General features: G+C 35.1%; 1 protein-coding gene across 2 annotated transcripts in view; it reads right to left on the bottom strand.

Annotated features, from left to right (window-relative positions):
* The window catches only part of NHLRC2 (NHL repeat containing 2), a 30,596-nt gene that overhangs the window by 12,546 nt on the left and 3,691 nt on the right, over positions 1–14,359 (bottom strand). For both annotated transcript variants that reach the window (XM_030453096.1, XM_030453095.1), the window contains 3 exons: positions 10,768–11,223; positions 8,323–8,444; positions 6,552–6,681 (listed from right to left, as the gene is read on the bottom strand). In XM_030453096.1, the coding sequence (XP_030308956.1) occupies positions 6,552–6,681; positions 8,323–8,444; positions 10,768–11,223 (708 nt within the window). The remainder of the gene's footprint in view (positions 1–6,551; positions 6,682–8,322; positions 8,445–10,767; positions 11,224–14,359) is intronic.

The raw sequence follows: 14,359 nt of genomic DNA, 5'->3' as shown, positions 1-14,359 counted from the left end.
TAGATTCACTAGTGATGACCTAGAGTTCTGAATGCACTGGTGTTGCATATCAAATGATGCTTCAGTGCTTTTCAAGTTCCTGAAACTGCCTTTGCCATGTATCTGTGTTTTATGAATTTGTGGTCCTATTTGTACACATACACAACTTGGAAACAGGTTACTAGTACTGCTGATCATGAACTGAGAGTCAATCTGAACACACAAAAACTTTATTTTGTACCAGTGAACAACAATATCTGTTTGAAGAGATTCCATTCCCAGGACTATCCCCTTCTTTCAGCTTCCCTGTCTGGGGACTGCATTCTTATTTCCAGTCTGGGAATCAAGAGCCTGGGAATCTAAGTTACATTTTGTGGCTGGCACCACTGACATTCTCTAAACAGACTGAAGTTTGAAAATATTATTCTTGCCTAGTAATTTTCTCTTTAAAAAAGAAGTAGCAAGGAAGAAGTCTGTTGGTACAACTCATCCTCTGCAAAAATAAGGCAAAAAGGGTGAGACAACCCGCCCTCCACTTTACAGACAGGTGAGCTGCCTATGTGCAATGTAAATGCAAGTCTCATCTTCACTTAAAGCAGTAGAAGTTTAGCAAATTAAATCCAAATCTAAATGACAGAACAACTGGAGAATCATTGTTCTTCTTCAGTGAGACAGAGACAGCAAAGTCCCAAAAGAACGCTTAAGCACCTTAAGTCTGGACTGCTACAAGAACACATCATCCTTTCCTTTTCAGGGGAGTAAGAACTAATTTTTTTTTTTTTTCCTGTGCTGCCTGGCACTTTTTCACATAGTGTTGCATCACACAAACAGCATAACCCTTTATGAAATAAAATGCTTCTGGAATTTTCCTCCTAGGTTAACATACTTGTCCTCTCATCAAAGGAAAACCTTGGACAAAGATACCAAGGAGATTTCAAAACAATGAGAGAGAAAAAGGAGCTAAAAATTATGAGTATGATATAATACTTTTTTCCTCAAGTTTTCTTACTCAGGCTTTATAACTGTAATGCCAGTAAATAAAAAAATCTGAAATAGGAATAGTAGCATTTGTTAACATAAAAGAACAAATTCATATTATTTAGTATTGGGATTTTTCTATCTAGTATGTATTTATTCTACATATAATATAGAAAAATAGTATTGCTATAACTATAGAAAAAGCTAAGTCTGGTTATGCATTTTATGCATTCCTATTTAAGCATTGCAAGCACATGCACTTGAGGGTACTTCAGGGCTGCAGTACCCCTGATCCCCAGGACCCACATTCCATGTTCAAAAGCACTTTCAGCATTGACCAACAACAGTTAGAAACTGTGTCTCATCCTGATGCCTGAAAAGTCTCTGTAAGACTTGTCCATGATGTTTATTTTCAATATTTCTGCGTCTGGAATTTCACATTAAAAACAGTGTCTGACACCTGAACTAGTTAGTGTTAAAAAATCTGATTTGTAACTTCAACTACTTTATCATAAGCATATATTTAATTCCCAGAACAAGACTACAGACTGTTGAACAAACAGAATGAGAAATCATCATTCCAGGTACAAATATAATTTTTCACAGAGGGCAGTTTCAAATGTTACTAAATTTGACATCTGTTAACATGTTAAATTTGCTACTCCAAATGTTTCTTTTTTAATGCAGAAAGCAATCATCAACATCATCATCCATTTTGTCAAGATGTAGAGAAATCCAATTTACTAGAACAGTAGTCTGTCAAACTAGACTGTTTGGGAATGCTGTTGGATATTCAGTCACAACTCCCATTACATCCTTATGTTAAGACTTCAGTCTTTATATGTTTCTGTCAAAAGTATGTTTATACTACAATCCTAACATAAATACCTACTTTCTTGACTTGTTTCTATAGTAAACATGTGAAATATTGCTAGTTTTCATTGCTATTACTACCCAGCAATATAATAAATTCTTTAATCTCCTACTTCTGGCATGTAATACAGAATCAGAGCATTCAATCAACCATGTAACAGAGTTCCCAGAGAGACAAAGTCTGTAGGGTTGACTGCACAAAAGGCTACACAAAAAGTTCTGGAAGTTCATCCCTTCCCTGCTTTCTTTCAGGTGCTTAAAGGAAAAAATAAAGGACAGTTTAGAAGAAGGAATGAAAGCTGCCTAGGGATGACAGAACCCATACATAAATTATATTATCACATGTGAAAACTTCAGTGAAATTTATTTGTCCTCCTCTGTGATTCTGCCAGCAGTACGGAGTTGGTTGACCCACCCAGATAATAAAAAGAAAACTGTGCTTCAGAAGTCCCCCCCAAAGCAAGACTGAGTAACATTCTGCTTCACTGCAGTCCTTCACTGTAACTTCTTCATGTCATATCTCTCAAAAGACTGAGTCTAGAAAGACTTTCAAAACCTTATAACTCTTCCACTTTAGCCCTATCCTTACTGAAGAATTTACTTTTTCTTTGAAATTTCTAAATTTTAAAATAAGAAATAATTACTATTTACAAGTAAATTCAGGCTCTAGTTCAAGAAGTCAGACAATATTTTTTCATGTCAATGTCTCTAACATAGCATTCTGTGGAACTGAACTTTTACAAGGTCAGATGAAGCCTGAACCTGAACAGGGTATCTTTGAGTTTGCACTTCCATAGGAAACTGATAAAGACATGAGAAGGCCTTTTGCATTCCAAGCAACTACACATTGATACATCATACAGACATAATACACATGGAGCATATGTTTAGAGTAATTGAAATTTTGAGTTGTCCAGAAAAATGATTCCTAATTAATTCCTGATGACCACAAGAGTAACTCTTCTTTTCAGCTACTGCCAAGGAAAATTCTATTCACAGGACAGTGAGGAGTAGAGCCTCAATGTCAGAATGAGACCAGACTAGAAGGAAAAAGAAAGGTGATATGTAGAAAGAATAGTTTCAAGATACAGGCACTTCAGACATAAACAGTTCATATGTGGTCTGAGCTCATCAAGGAAGTGCTAATTGCTTATAGATGAAGTGACTATTGCTTTATTTTTTGTAAAATTACAGAAGAATCACCAGTAGCAACTCAGGAAAAAGAAAAGTTTTCATCTGGAATGCAGTGGTACTAAATAATCCTTTAGCAGAAACATGAATAAAATCTTACATACTTTTGCCTTTTAAGGAATACAAAAATTGTAACAATAAGGTAGTGTTCTTTCATTTAAATAATATCTACATAAAACCTAAATTGACAAAAATTCCCAAGTATTTTACTGAAAGCACGATCAATAACATACTTGAGAGTTTCTAAAAAAAGATTACAATCATGCAATTTAAGACCAGATTTTGGGAATGTGAAACACCCAGTTATGTCACCAAGCACAGGTCATTGTCCTGTTCCTTCCAGCAAGAATGCAGCTATCAAGAACACTTCACCCTCAGATCAACTGTGCATTGAAGTATCACTTGCTTTCAACGCCCACTGAACAAAAATAGAAGGGGACAACAGAGAAAGCTAAAAAAGCACACAGTAATTTAGTAATGTATTTTTAAGCTGCTGGCCCTCCCCCTGTATTTCCTGCACAATCTATGTCAATGCAATTTTCAGCACCAACTTGAAAGAAGCCAGAATTTAATCCATGGATTTCATTCAGGAATTTTAAAGGGGGAGGATGAAACACCAGTTCGTTGGCCACAACTGAAGAAATCAAAAAGATGACAAGGAAGAATACTGTCTGCCTGATTCCTAGCATGTGTTCTGTCCCCATTAACTCCCCTTCCTTAACGAGAAACTTTTGTGCCAACTTTCTTTTTAATGGTATTTAACAGTCACTTAACCTTTGCCTCAGTCTTCAACATCTGTATAAAAGCGGGAAACAAAAGCTTATTATCCCATGGAAATACTATAAAGATGCTTAAAAATATTCTATCTAGAAGCATCTGTTCTGAATATTAAACTTTTCTGCACCCTCATAAAATATTTTCATTAATATTTGTAATTTCACAGCCGATTATACATTAAAACTTTAAAATGCAAACAAGTCTTAATCAATCAATGCATTCTTTAAACTGTATGTAGGAGTAATCTCAAGAAATAAAAATTATACAGAAAAAGATTTTCTATTAAGAGGTAACCTTTCCTATTGAGACTTCAAAAAAGGTCAGCATAAGCTGTTTAATACTATCTTGTGTAGTAAATAAACAGCTTAAGCTTTTAAACTTGTTTTTTTTCCCCTCTCTTTCATGTTCTGGATAGCATGGCTTTGGACGTTGAAAAAGAAACACCCAGAAGTATCACTTGTTTAAAAAATGTAAAATCCATAAATCTATCTTTTGAAAAGAAAAAAATGCCTCAAGTACATAGCTTAAGCTACACAGATCTAAGGAAAATGGAGAAATGTTACTAGTTCCTGCATGTCAAGATGAAAGTCAAATTTATAGATTTCATAGTCACGAACCCAAGTTGTTGAAGTTTATGTTACCTCCTGCAGCTTGCACAGATACATACAAGCACATGTAAAACATGGGCACTGCTGTGTGCAGGCAAACAAGACAATTTTAAGATGTTCTCAATTTTTTCATCCACCCAAATACACAAATAGACACAGGCATAACAGTTTTAATATACTGACCAAAGGGTACCTACATGTAGGACAGCACGCTGAGAATGACCAACAGAAGGCTGAGTCTCCATCCAGGTGAGCAAAGATTTCCCACAAAACTGTGCTTCACATGCACTTACTTAATGACAAATCCACTCCCTGATACACTGGGTCACAACAAAAGATCCAGATGGGCTCTAGCCATTTGCAGGAAGAGCACAACTTTAACAAACTCTGTTGCAATGCTGACAATTTTGATGTCTGGCAACAGACTTTAAGGAGTCATGGCAGCTCATGACAGTATCCATGCCCTACAAATTCACTGCAGTCTACAAGACACAGTCCTGCTTCCTCATGCTCTGGGACCAACTCCTGGTAGTATTCCACTCAACACAATGCTCCATTTTGACACCTCTCTGGTTTCTGAAGAGTTTTATATAGCTATTATCCTTAAATAGCTATTAGTAGTAACTTAAATTTGTCCTAGCTAAGTTAACTCACTTGAAAGGACATGAAAAAAAACCTTAAAGAAACTGAAAGCAACCTTCCACACAACCATTTTATCTATTTGGCCTATTTTCATCTCAAAGAAAGAACTGGAATTGATTTAATCTCTTCCTAACTGACAGTTTATATTATATTTTGTAGGGATCTGAACAGACCACTAACTAGAAGGTTCCAACTGAATATGAAAAGGTCTACACCAGTCAGAACAGAGAGTATTCAGAAGATCTGATTTTTATGTAAACACTTAAAAAAATTCAGCAGTGTTGAACAGTGCAGATGACTAATACTCCACAGGTGACTAATTCAGTGATTACTGTGTTCATGTCGATAACAACCATATCAACTAACATTTAAAAAGCAAAGCTCTCAAAAGTAGGAGAAAAATTGATGCTGTTTATTTAAGAAGTCAAGGCTGCTGGTGCTACACTGCCTATACTGACAATGTCATATGTACCAGAAAACTATACAATTAGCATTTATGAACTACCTTCATGTTCCCTTAAACTTAATGTGAGTGTGGTTTTCTCCCTTATAACTGACCCAAGATTGTAACAAATGCTTTCAGGTCAGTAAAATGTTCTAATTTACCAATCTTGCAAAGGATCTTTAAATTAGAGGTATCAAATTAAAATTATCCCACTTCCCCATCACATACAAGAAGTCTCAACACTGACAATTTTTATTCATGAACTACTGACCTATGGGTTTTATACCACATTAAAGCATTGTTCTGTCATTGACAAGAAACTGGCATTTACAACTTCTGAATTATATTGAAATGGAAACATGAGAAAACAGAGTGTAAACTCACAGTTGTTAATAGTTGAAAATGCAGTTGTTATGCAATGTCAAGCTCAGGTGTGTGTTAAGTGAAGAAGCAAAAAAACCCCCAAACTACTTAAATCCTCAGAGGCTGATTCTTGCAACCTATTACGCAAAGATTTAATTTGTATTCCCCTGATGCTTGCAAGGTTATTCCAAGGTATTCCTCTCCTATCTAACTGACTCTCTCATAATCTCCAGTCTAATGATTTTATGTCACCTAAACAGGAATAAACAGAGGTCCCAAGGAAAATTACTTTTATTTCCTAAACTCAAATATTTACAACTGGTCAGACATGCCTGTATAGCCAAGGAAAGGAACTTCCTGACAATGCCCACTTCCTGTAAAACTCAGTTGGTTCTTAAATGATCCTGGCATAAAGCACTGACCTAAAAACACAATCACAATTTCCTTCTTTATTTGGACCCAGTTACCATCCAACTGATTACAAAAGAACTTTTCTTCATATCGAGTAACAATTCACATTTTAAAGCAGAATTGCAGCTATCACTTTTAAATGAAAACACCAGATTTCAAACTCAAAAGTAAAGTAAATCTTTACTTTTTCATACCTCAGATTATTACCAAGATGGGAAAACATTTAGCAAACAAGTCATACACATGTAAATATGAGAAAGTTAAGAGCCCAATTGATACAATACTTGAATTTCCAAAGACCACATCCCACGGTGAGCTGATGGGCTGTTCTTCTCCTTGTGCTCCACCCTCCTTATCAACACCTTGTAATCCAATCCCTGCTACAGTGGTCACCACCTCTAATTCCAAGTCAATCTACAAGAGGCAAAATCATACACACTGAATGTACAACATTATTTGAGATAGGTAACAAAAACAGAGTTTTTGATGACAAATAAAAAACAAATTATAACAAATTACAGTTATTTGTTTATGTGGGAAAATTTGTTTACCATGATGCTTGCTGGGAGGGAGGTGGTGAGGGGGAGAAGGGAGAAGCAGTGTGGAGCAAGAAAACCATGTGCCTGCAATTCTCTTTCACAGGCAACAAAAATATTCTGACAAGGTTTGCTCAAGAATCACAGAAGAATGCATGAAAACTTTCTAAAGAAGCACTCACATGGCCAGTAGATCCAGATTGTTTACTTTAAACTTCTATAGGAATATGGTTTTAAAATTCAGTTACTGTAACAGTATCTGCCACTCCTATATAAAATAACCTATACAAAGCTAATTATTTTTGCAGATTATTCCATGCTGTGGCAAAAAAAATTTGTTTCATTTCTGCAATTTCAATCTCTTCAATTTTCCTTCCCCTTTTGCCTATTTTCTAAATTCCTTCCAGTACCTCTTATGAACTTATTGTGATAATCACATAAAAAAGGAGTCCTTCACACACAGCAACTTCTAACTTTTGTAGCAGTAAATGTGTTCTTTCTGCAAGGCCCATGGCTGGCATAAAAACTTGAAAGCATGCCCTTAGGCTGTTGTACTACTTTAATTCTTGTATAACTTCATGGCACACTTAGCAGTATAATCCAGATACTAAGATGTTTTGGTGCTGTCTTTGCTACCTGTAACACTCAGTTTCCTGTGGTCACCAGGCTACATTGATTAACTTTATTAAGATGAGGAGCCTGGAGCAATCTGCTCATTTTTAGAAATAAAAGTTTCTTTAACAAGAGGGAGTCTTCATTCTTTCCAGGATAAAACCTAGTAGCCAGCTGCAATGAATACAGAGCAGTGAGCTTGTGGACTAGTGATTTGACATGAAACACAGAAGTAGCCCAGTTAACAGTACCAAGGCACCCCAAATTCAGTAAGGGGACACCTACTCTAATCATACATCAGACATACTGCTGAGGATCTGAGTACAAGATCTTCTGAGAAGCATACAATACTTTTAATAAGGTAATAATTATATTGCTTCAACACACAACTTCTGATTATCCTACATTTCACATAACCAAATGTAAGATCCAATAGAAAAAATAACATTCTGATAAGCTAAAACCTTGCAAGTGTTTTATGAAAAAAAAGAAAAAAACCCACATGAAATAAAAATTCTGAGATTAAAGCTGTACTTTAGAGACCCCAAAAGCTACCAAAAGTTTGTATTTTCACTGAACTGGAGTAGTATGATACTACTATAACACAGCAGTAGTACAATAGCTTTAGGTAAGAATCTGATACCACTGGAAATGAAAAAAAAAAGAAATTTGCTTCCAGTACTAAGAATAGCTGTATCTTATAACAGGAAAGTAAGAGTCACTACAAAAAAACAAAAAACAAAAAAAACAACAAAAAACTCTGCCCAAAGCACTTAACTATAAGATATTGGGCCAAATTTCCTTCCTGATCTATTTTGAGAATAGTTAATTTGGTGTAAATATTCGTGCTTTTAAGTAGAATAAGGTATATGAAATAACATTTTGAATTTTGCCCTGAAAAACTTACCTTCCTAATTAGGTGATTTTCTGTATCAGCTACATAAATAACATTATTTTTAATAGCAATCCCTTGTGGCGAGTTGAAAGCTGCCTCTGAAAATCTTCCATCTCTCCTTCCACTGTTTGGACCTATAAGTGTAAAAAAAGCAAATTCAAAAGTAATTACAGAGAAAAAAAACCTTAAATATACTGCATACATTTAGCTCTGTGGGAAAATTATAAATTCACATATTATATATTCACAGCACCTTGTACAGTTGACATGAGAAATATTTTGTGCAGTCTCATTTAAATCACTTGGTTATGTAATTACAATAGACTGGTGCTATTAAGTTTTTAATTAATTTTCCTCAAGTTTTCTGCTTCTTTAAGCTCATCTTCCTAAGTGAAGGCTTGATAGATAGGATCTAAGTGATTCCTGCTCCCTTGCACTGAAGGACAACAGCAACAACAGAAGACATACAGAAATAAAACACTACCTTTTCTTTTTGTTTCCAACAACATAAAAGCAAGACAGAAGGAAAAACTTTAAATTCCAATACGCAATTCCCATTTCAATGGTTTAGCTTTGGTGTAACCACAAATGAGACTCATGTTTGTTTAGCAGCATTTTCTCATTAATAATAATAATCAGGAAAAAGATTATGTGGAACTAATTACACAAAAGCACAGTGAGAATGATGGAGTGACAATCTTCCACACAGAAAAATCAAGAAATAGGCAGGAACATGACCTGAATATAAAAGTATGAAGGCAAGCATTCTATTTCAGAGGGAGTAACATTTAAAGTGCATTAGCAGCATGTGCCAGTGGAAGACATTTAGATATGAGTTGTGTGCATCATGACTTATGATGCAAATATAGTTATTTCAACCTTTGTGCATGCCCACATTTATTACTTTGCTATGAACTTCATTACATTATTTCCTGCTCACTGAATCATTTAACTGAGTCACCGAGATACATAAACTTTTACAACTTACTGTTGGAAAACAACTTAAGACCTTAACAGACATGAAAAACAAGGTGCTAGCATGTCAGGTTCCAGAAGTTCCTCTTGTTAGGTGTCATGGTGCATCTCCCCAGGGAAGGGAGTAACAGAGTGCCACAGGAAGGAAGGGTACCCGTGTTTAGAGGTTTGAATTGTCATTTAATGACTACAATAGAACACTAAATGGTACCTTCTTGACAGAGACTTCGTCTCACATATCAAATGGAAAACATTCTCTGTTTTGTCATTAAGAAATCCTGTCTGCACTTTCCAAAAGAGAAGAGGTTTAAGAGTAATGCCTTTAGCAGGTTAAATTGGATAATTATTCTCTGTCTAATGAACTGCTGCTTCAAATAGCAGGAGATTATTTTCCTTTCTTTAAACAGCATTGCCACTGATACAAGGTTTGCAGGACACTACCATGATTCAGTCATTAGTCAGTATCAGGCAGTAATAGAGGACACATCAGCAGACAGGTCCTGAATCTGAGCCAGAAATGAATTGCTGCTATCAATGATCAGGCAATTCAGCCCCTTCCTCAATCTGTCTCTTATGGCTGCTCATAGCTGGACTGTCCTAACTACTGAATACTTTTTAGATTAATGTGTAATTTTGACTACTGTAACAGATTATAAAAAGGAACAAGACTGAATGTTTCATTTATGAAAGAGTAAAGCATAGAAAAAGTGTGCAGGCTTAACTTCATTTTCTTCATTCCCAATGAAAAGCAAACTATATCAAAAAAGTTAAGATTAGTTTTTTTAAAGCAGAAATGTTACTAAACTTTGTAACATATGCTACAAAACTTAAAATACTTAACTTTCACCATTTTCAAAATTTGATTATATGTTGCACCTCAATTTTGGTGAGAACACAGGACTTTTTATGCACACTACTCCAACCTCACTTTCAGGTGCCTATGAACTAGCACAATGCCATTGCTCTTACTAATTCTCCTCTAAAACCAAGGAGGGGATCCTATAGAGAAATGCTCTTGATCTAAAAAGACAAGCAAAAATAAGAAACACACCCCAAAAAACTTTCCCACATGATACCACCACCACAAATACAACATGAATTTCTTCTACTGCAAAGGGAGGCATTGAGTCCTTTTCTTTACCTTGCTGCTTGATGCAGATGTACATCATTTAAACCTAAACCCATGTGGAAATCTTTCAGTAGAACACAAAATGCTTTTTCTACTTCATATTGGGCACAACAAAAACAACAAACTTAGACAATGGATCAATGAAAAAGAGAATCAGACATCTCAAGCAATTGCATTAACAGCTTCCCATTGATGGTACTGTGGTATATCATGCCAAATCTAATACAAAAGAGTTCAGTTGGAAAAAAAAATAAACAAGCAGCACTTATAAGCTCCTAGGTCCTGTAAGAAAAGAATCAGTCCCGTAAGCTCAGCAAACATACTCTAAACTAAAATTACTAAAATACCCTTACCTCCAATAATGTGTAGGATTTGTCCATTTTTTCGAGTAACCAAAATCCTATGATGTCCAGTGTCTGCTATGACCAGCTTTTCTCCTGACTTATCTACAGCCACTTTGCCAGGAAAAAGCAGGGGAGAAGGTGGGAGGGAGTCTCTGTATAGCTTTATTCCAATTTTCTTATCTTTGATTTGTCCTCTCTCCTTGTAGAATTTCAATGTTATAGAAGTAAATAAAAACAACTTCTCTCTGTGTCCCTCTCCAACAAGAGAAAAGAGCATATTTCCTCGAGGCCCAAGAATGACCAGAGTTGGCCAGCAGGACACTTCCAGTTCATGCCACAGAGTTGCATCTGCATCATTTACTACAGGGTGGACAATATTATATCTCAGAACAGCACTTTTAATGTTATCCAGAACTTTTTCATTTGGGAATTTTGCTGAATGGACACCAACAATAATAAGACCATCTGAAAGAAAAAACAAATAAAGTTGTGCATTGAAACATATCTGTGTTGGAATTTAAGAAAAAATAAAATTTAATAGGTCATAAATTAATTCTGGTTCCTGAACCTCTATATACTAAGGCAAAAAATACTTTCAAAATAATTATGCATAAGCTGCAGCAGTCACTATTTTTTCAGATGTTTATGATACAATCTTTGTCTTTTGATTCCTACACACAGTTAAAAAAATTCATTATTTTCCACTGTTAACTAGGAATCACAAAGGAACACTGAACTCTGGGAGTCCAGAGTTACCTTAGCATATCTAACTCCAGCTAACCAGTAAAAAAAACAAACGTATAAGCTTCTGAAATCAATACAGTGTTTTATATTTCAAATAAAAATGGCAACACTGATGACTGACAAAATTTATTTTTGGTTTAGGTTTTCCCACAGCAGGGATAACTGCACTTGAAAGCCTAATAAGAAGGTGTTGCCTAAGCATAAAGTAATGTAATTCTGCTTGTATACACTCCATACATAATAACAACCTTAAAATCAATCAAAACCATGCAATTATAAGCTTCCTTTAATTGCTTCCTTAATTTCTTTTTTTTATGAAATTAAAACAGAAATAAAAATCTTTGGCTCAGACTTGGAGTCTGTATAGGGTAGCATAGAGGAAGGACAGCCATTTACCAACCTAATCCAATGCAGATGATGCTTATACTATGAAATATACTGTGTATGCTCTTGAAGGACACAGTTTGGAATGGAACATGGTATTTACTTTTATTCTTTTCTCCTACCTTTACAGCACAGGTGCAGTTTGGCTAGTTGAACACCTTTGTTCTACCCTCACCTCTGGTTTTGTGGTAGAAATGTAAGAAAGGCAATTATTTTGTGTCCTAAATAGTTGTATTATTTGAGCTCAGACAGATTTGTTTCCATCTTAAAAAAAAAACAACCCTCATTCAATCTCAAGTTGGCTTCTTATTCAGTTACAGAGAAATGGAAAAGTATTTTTCTTTCAGCCCTTCTCCTCAACCATAAAACACTGTTAATGGAGAAGAATATCATCTTCAATTTGACAACAGAAAAGGGTGGAGTGCTGTACAATAAAAGATTTAATTTAATATAACAATTTCACAGAATTGAAAAAACAGTATAATATACTATAACATGCCTACAGGAGCAGCATGCTGCATTTTCAGATAGCTGAAGCTGTAACATTATTGACTGCTAAATTCCAAACAGCAGGTTAAATATTTTAACTAGAATTGAATTAGCAGTAGCACTTATATTTGTCCTTTAAAATATCATTAAAGCTAGAAAGACAATTCTGTAAGGAACACCTGAATAGCAGAAATAAGTTATAACATTCTCTTGGGAAGAAAACTTGTGAAAACTGATGGATGCTATGCTGAGATATAAGTACATGCACAGCATTTAAAACACTTTATTTGAAGGTTTATAACAGAGCACAAAACTGGATTCATGCCAAGCTATTTCTGAATATTAAAAAGTACTACCTCTTATAGAAGTCATTTCTGGACTGCTGATAGCATGAACTGAATAAGCACTGGGGTTTAAAATAGCTTTCTGAATGCCACTTGAAAAAAAACAGAAATAGCACCACTGAAGATAGCAGCAAGAACATATCAGATAAAGATGCTAGGTGACATTTAATCCTATGGAAAGCAGTTTTCTTTTTAAAACAGATCTTCTGAAGTTTCAGACAAAAGATGTACCTGTGAACAATGATGTATATAATGGATTAGCATCACTCTAAAATTACATCACATCTTATGATTGCAAAGATGACTTTCAACATACCCCATGTAAGAGGGTATTTGAACCACATTTTAAAAAAACAGAATCAAAAATGTACATACACAATGTACAATAAAAAGACATTTCTGTAAACTATGTCACTGTTGATGTTTGTTCTTAGCTATGCAGAAAAACATAGGAAACATTCCTTCTAATATTCAAACAGTAGATTAAAGATCCAAATGCATTATGAGGAAGATGCTTTGTCAGAGTAGGATGCTTGTTTTCTTTCTGACTAATATCATCTGCCAGGCCAGCACCCTCTGTCACTTTTGCAGCATGGTAAATATATACATCAAATGTGTAAATAAGTGCAACATTTACAAATCTGAACTTCAGTGAAGTTGTACTTTCACTGTGTATTTAATCCGGTTTGCTGCTGCCTAAAGAAATTGTGTTGCTCATCTTCTGCACCAAAAGCAGTTTTTTTGCAATCATTAGTTGACAGATTCTAGAATTAACCCAACCAAAAGTGAACCTGTCCCCCTGAAGGGACAAGGGATGTCCGTCAACTAAAGAAAGGGCAGATGAAAATACAAAGAATTATCCTCCAGAATAAGGATGAATATCAAGATATCTGCATTAATATGTCCAGACATTTTTGAAGTTGTTTGGGTTTTTTTTGGTACATATGACATCCTTTCTACTTTATTTTTCTTCTTTCAACTTTTATATTTCTCAAGTCAACAGCTCTCCCCTAGTGTTTATCCTAGCAATTAGTAAATCACGTTTACCTTTGGTGAAGTAGATGCACACTGATACAAAGCCACCTACTGAGGTATTTTTCTATGGCTTAGAAAACCCACAAGCCTTATTGCCTTGATATATTTATTAATACTACCGTAATTAATCCTGTTACAATTTACACAGTAAAGAAATATTAAATAAGCCTGAAAAGACTGACAATCAAAACATGAAAACAGAAAAAACCAGGAGGGAGATCTATAGTGAAAAAGAATCTCTTTTGGTTTGAATCATCAAGCATCTTAATCTCTTCCTGAATCCAGCTGCTACCCTCTGTTTCCTAGCAGATTAAATTTAAGATTAATGTTCCACACACCTGCTCTTCTTCCCTTTCACCTCCACTTGTTTTTCCACTTTCATCCCAAGTATCTTTTTTTCTCACTCCATTTCCCTTTTAGGAACAGGACTGCTCAAATCCAAAAATAACTTTTTTTTACTATTCAAATGTGTCTCCAAGTGGATCCCCAGTTCAGAGTGCTGCATCCCTCTTATACCAGTATAGAGATGTTCAAATAATTTAGAATCAAAAGCTTGTGATGAGAATTTGTTATAAATTAATCTTTTGTTAACAACTGGTTTAACA

Source organism: Calypte anna, chromosome 6 (assembly GCF_003957555.1).
Source record: "Calypte anna isolate BGI_N300 chromosome 6, bCalAnn1_v1.p, whole genome shotgun sequence".
In the NCBI taxonomy this organism is placed as follows: Eukaryota; Metazoa; Chordata; class Aves; order Apodiformes; family Trochilidae; genus Calypte; species Calypte anna.
This window is presented reverse-complemented; position numbering and strand designations above follow the sequence as displayed.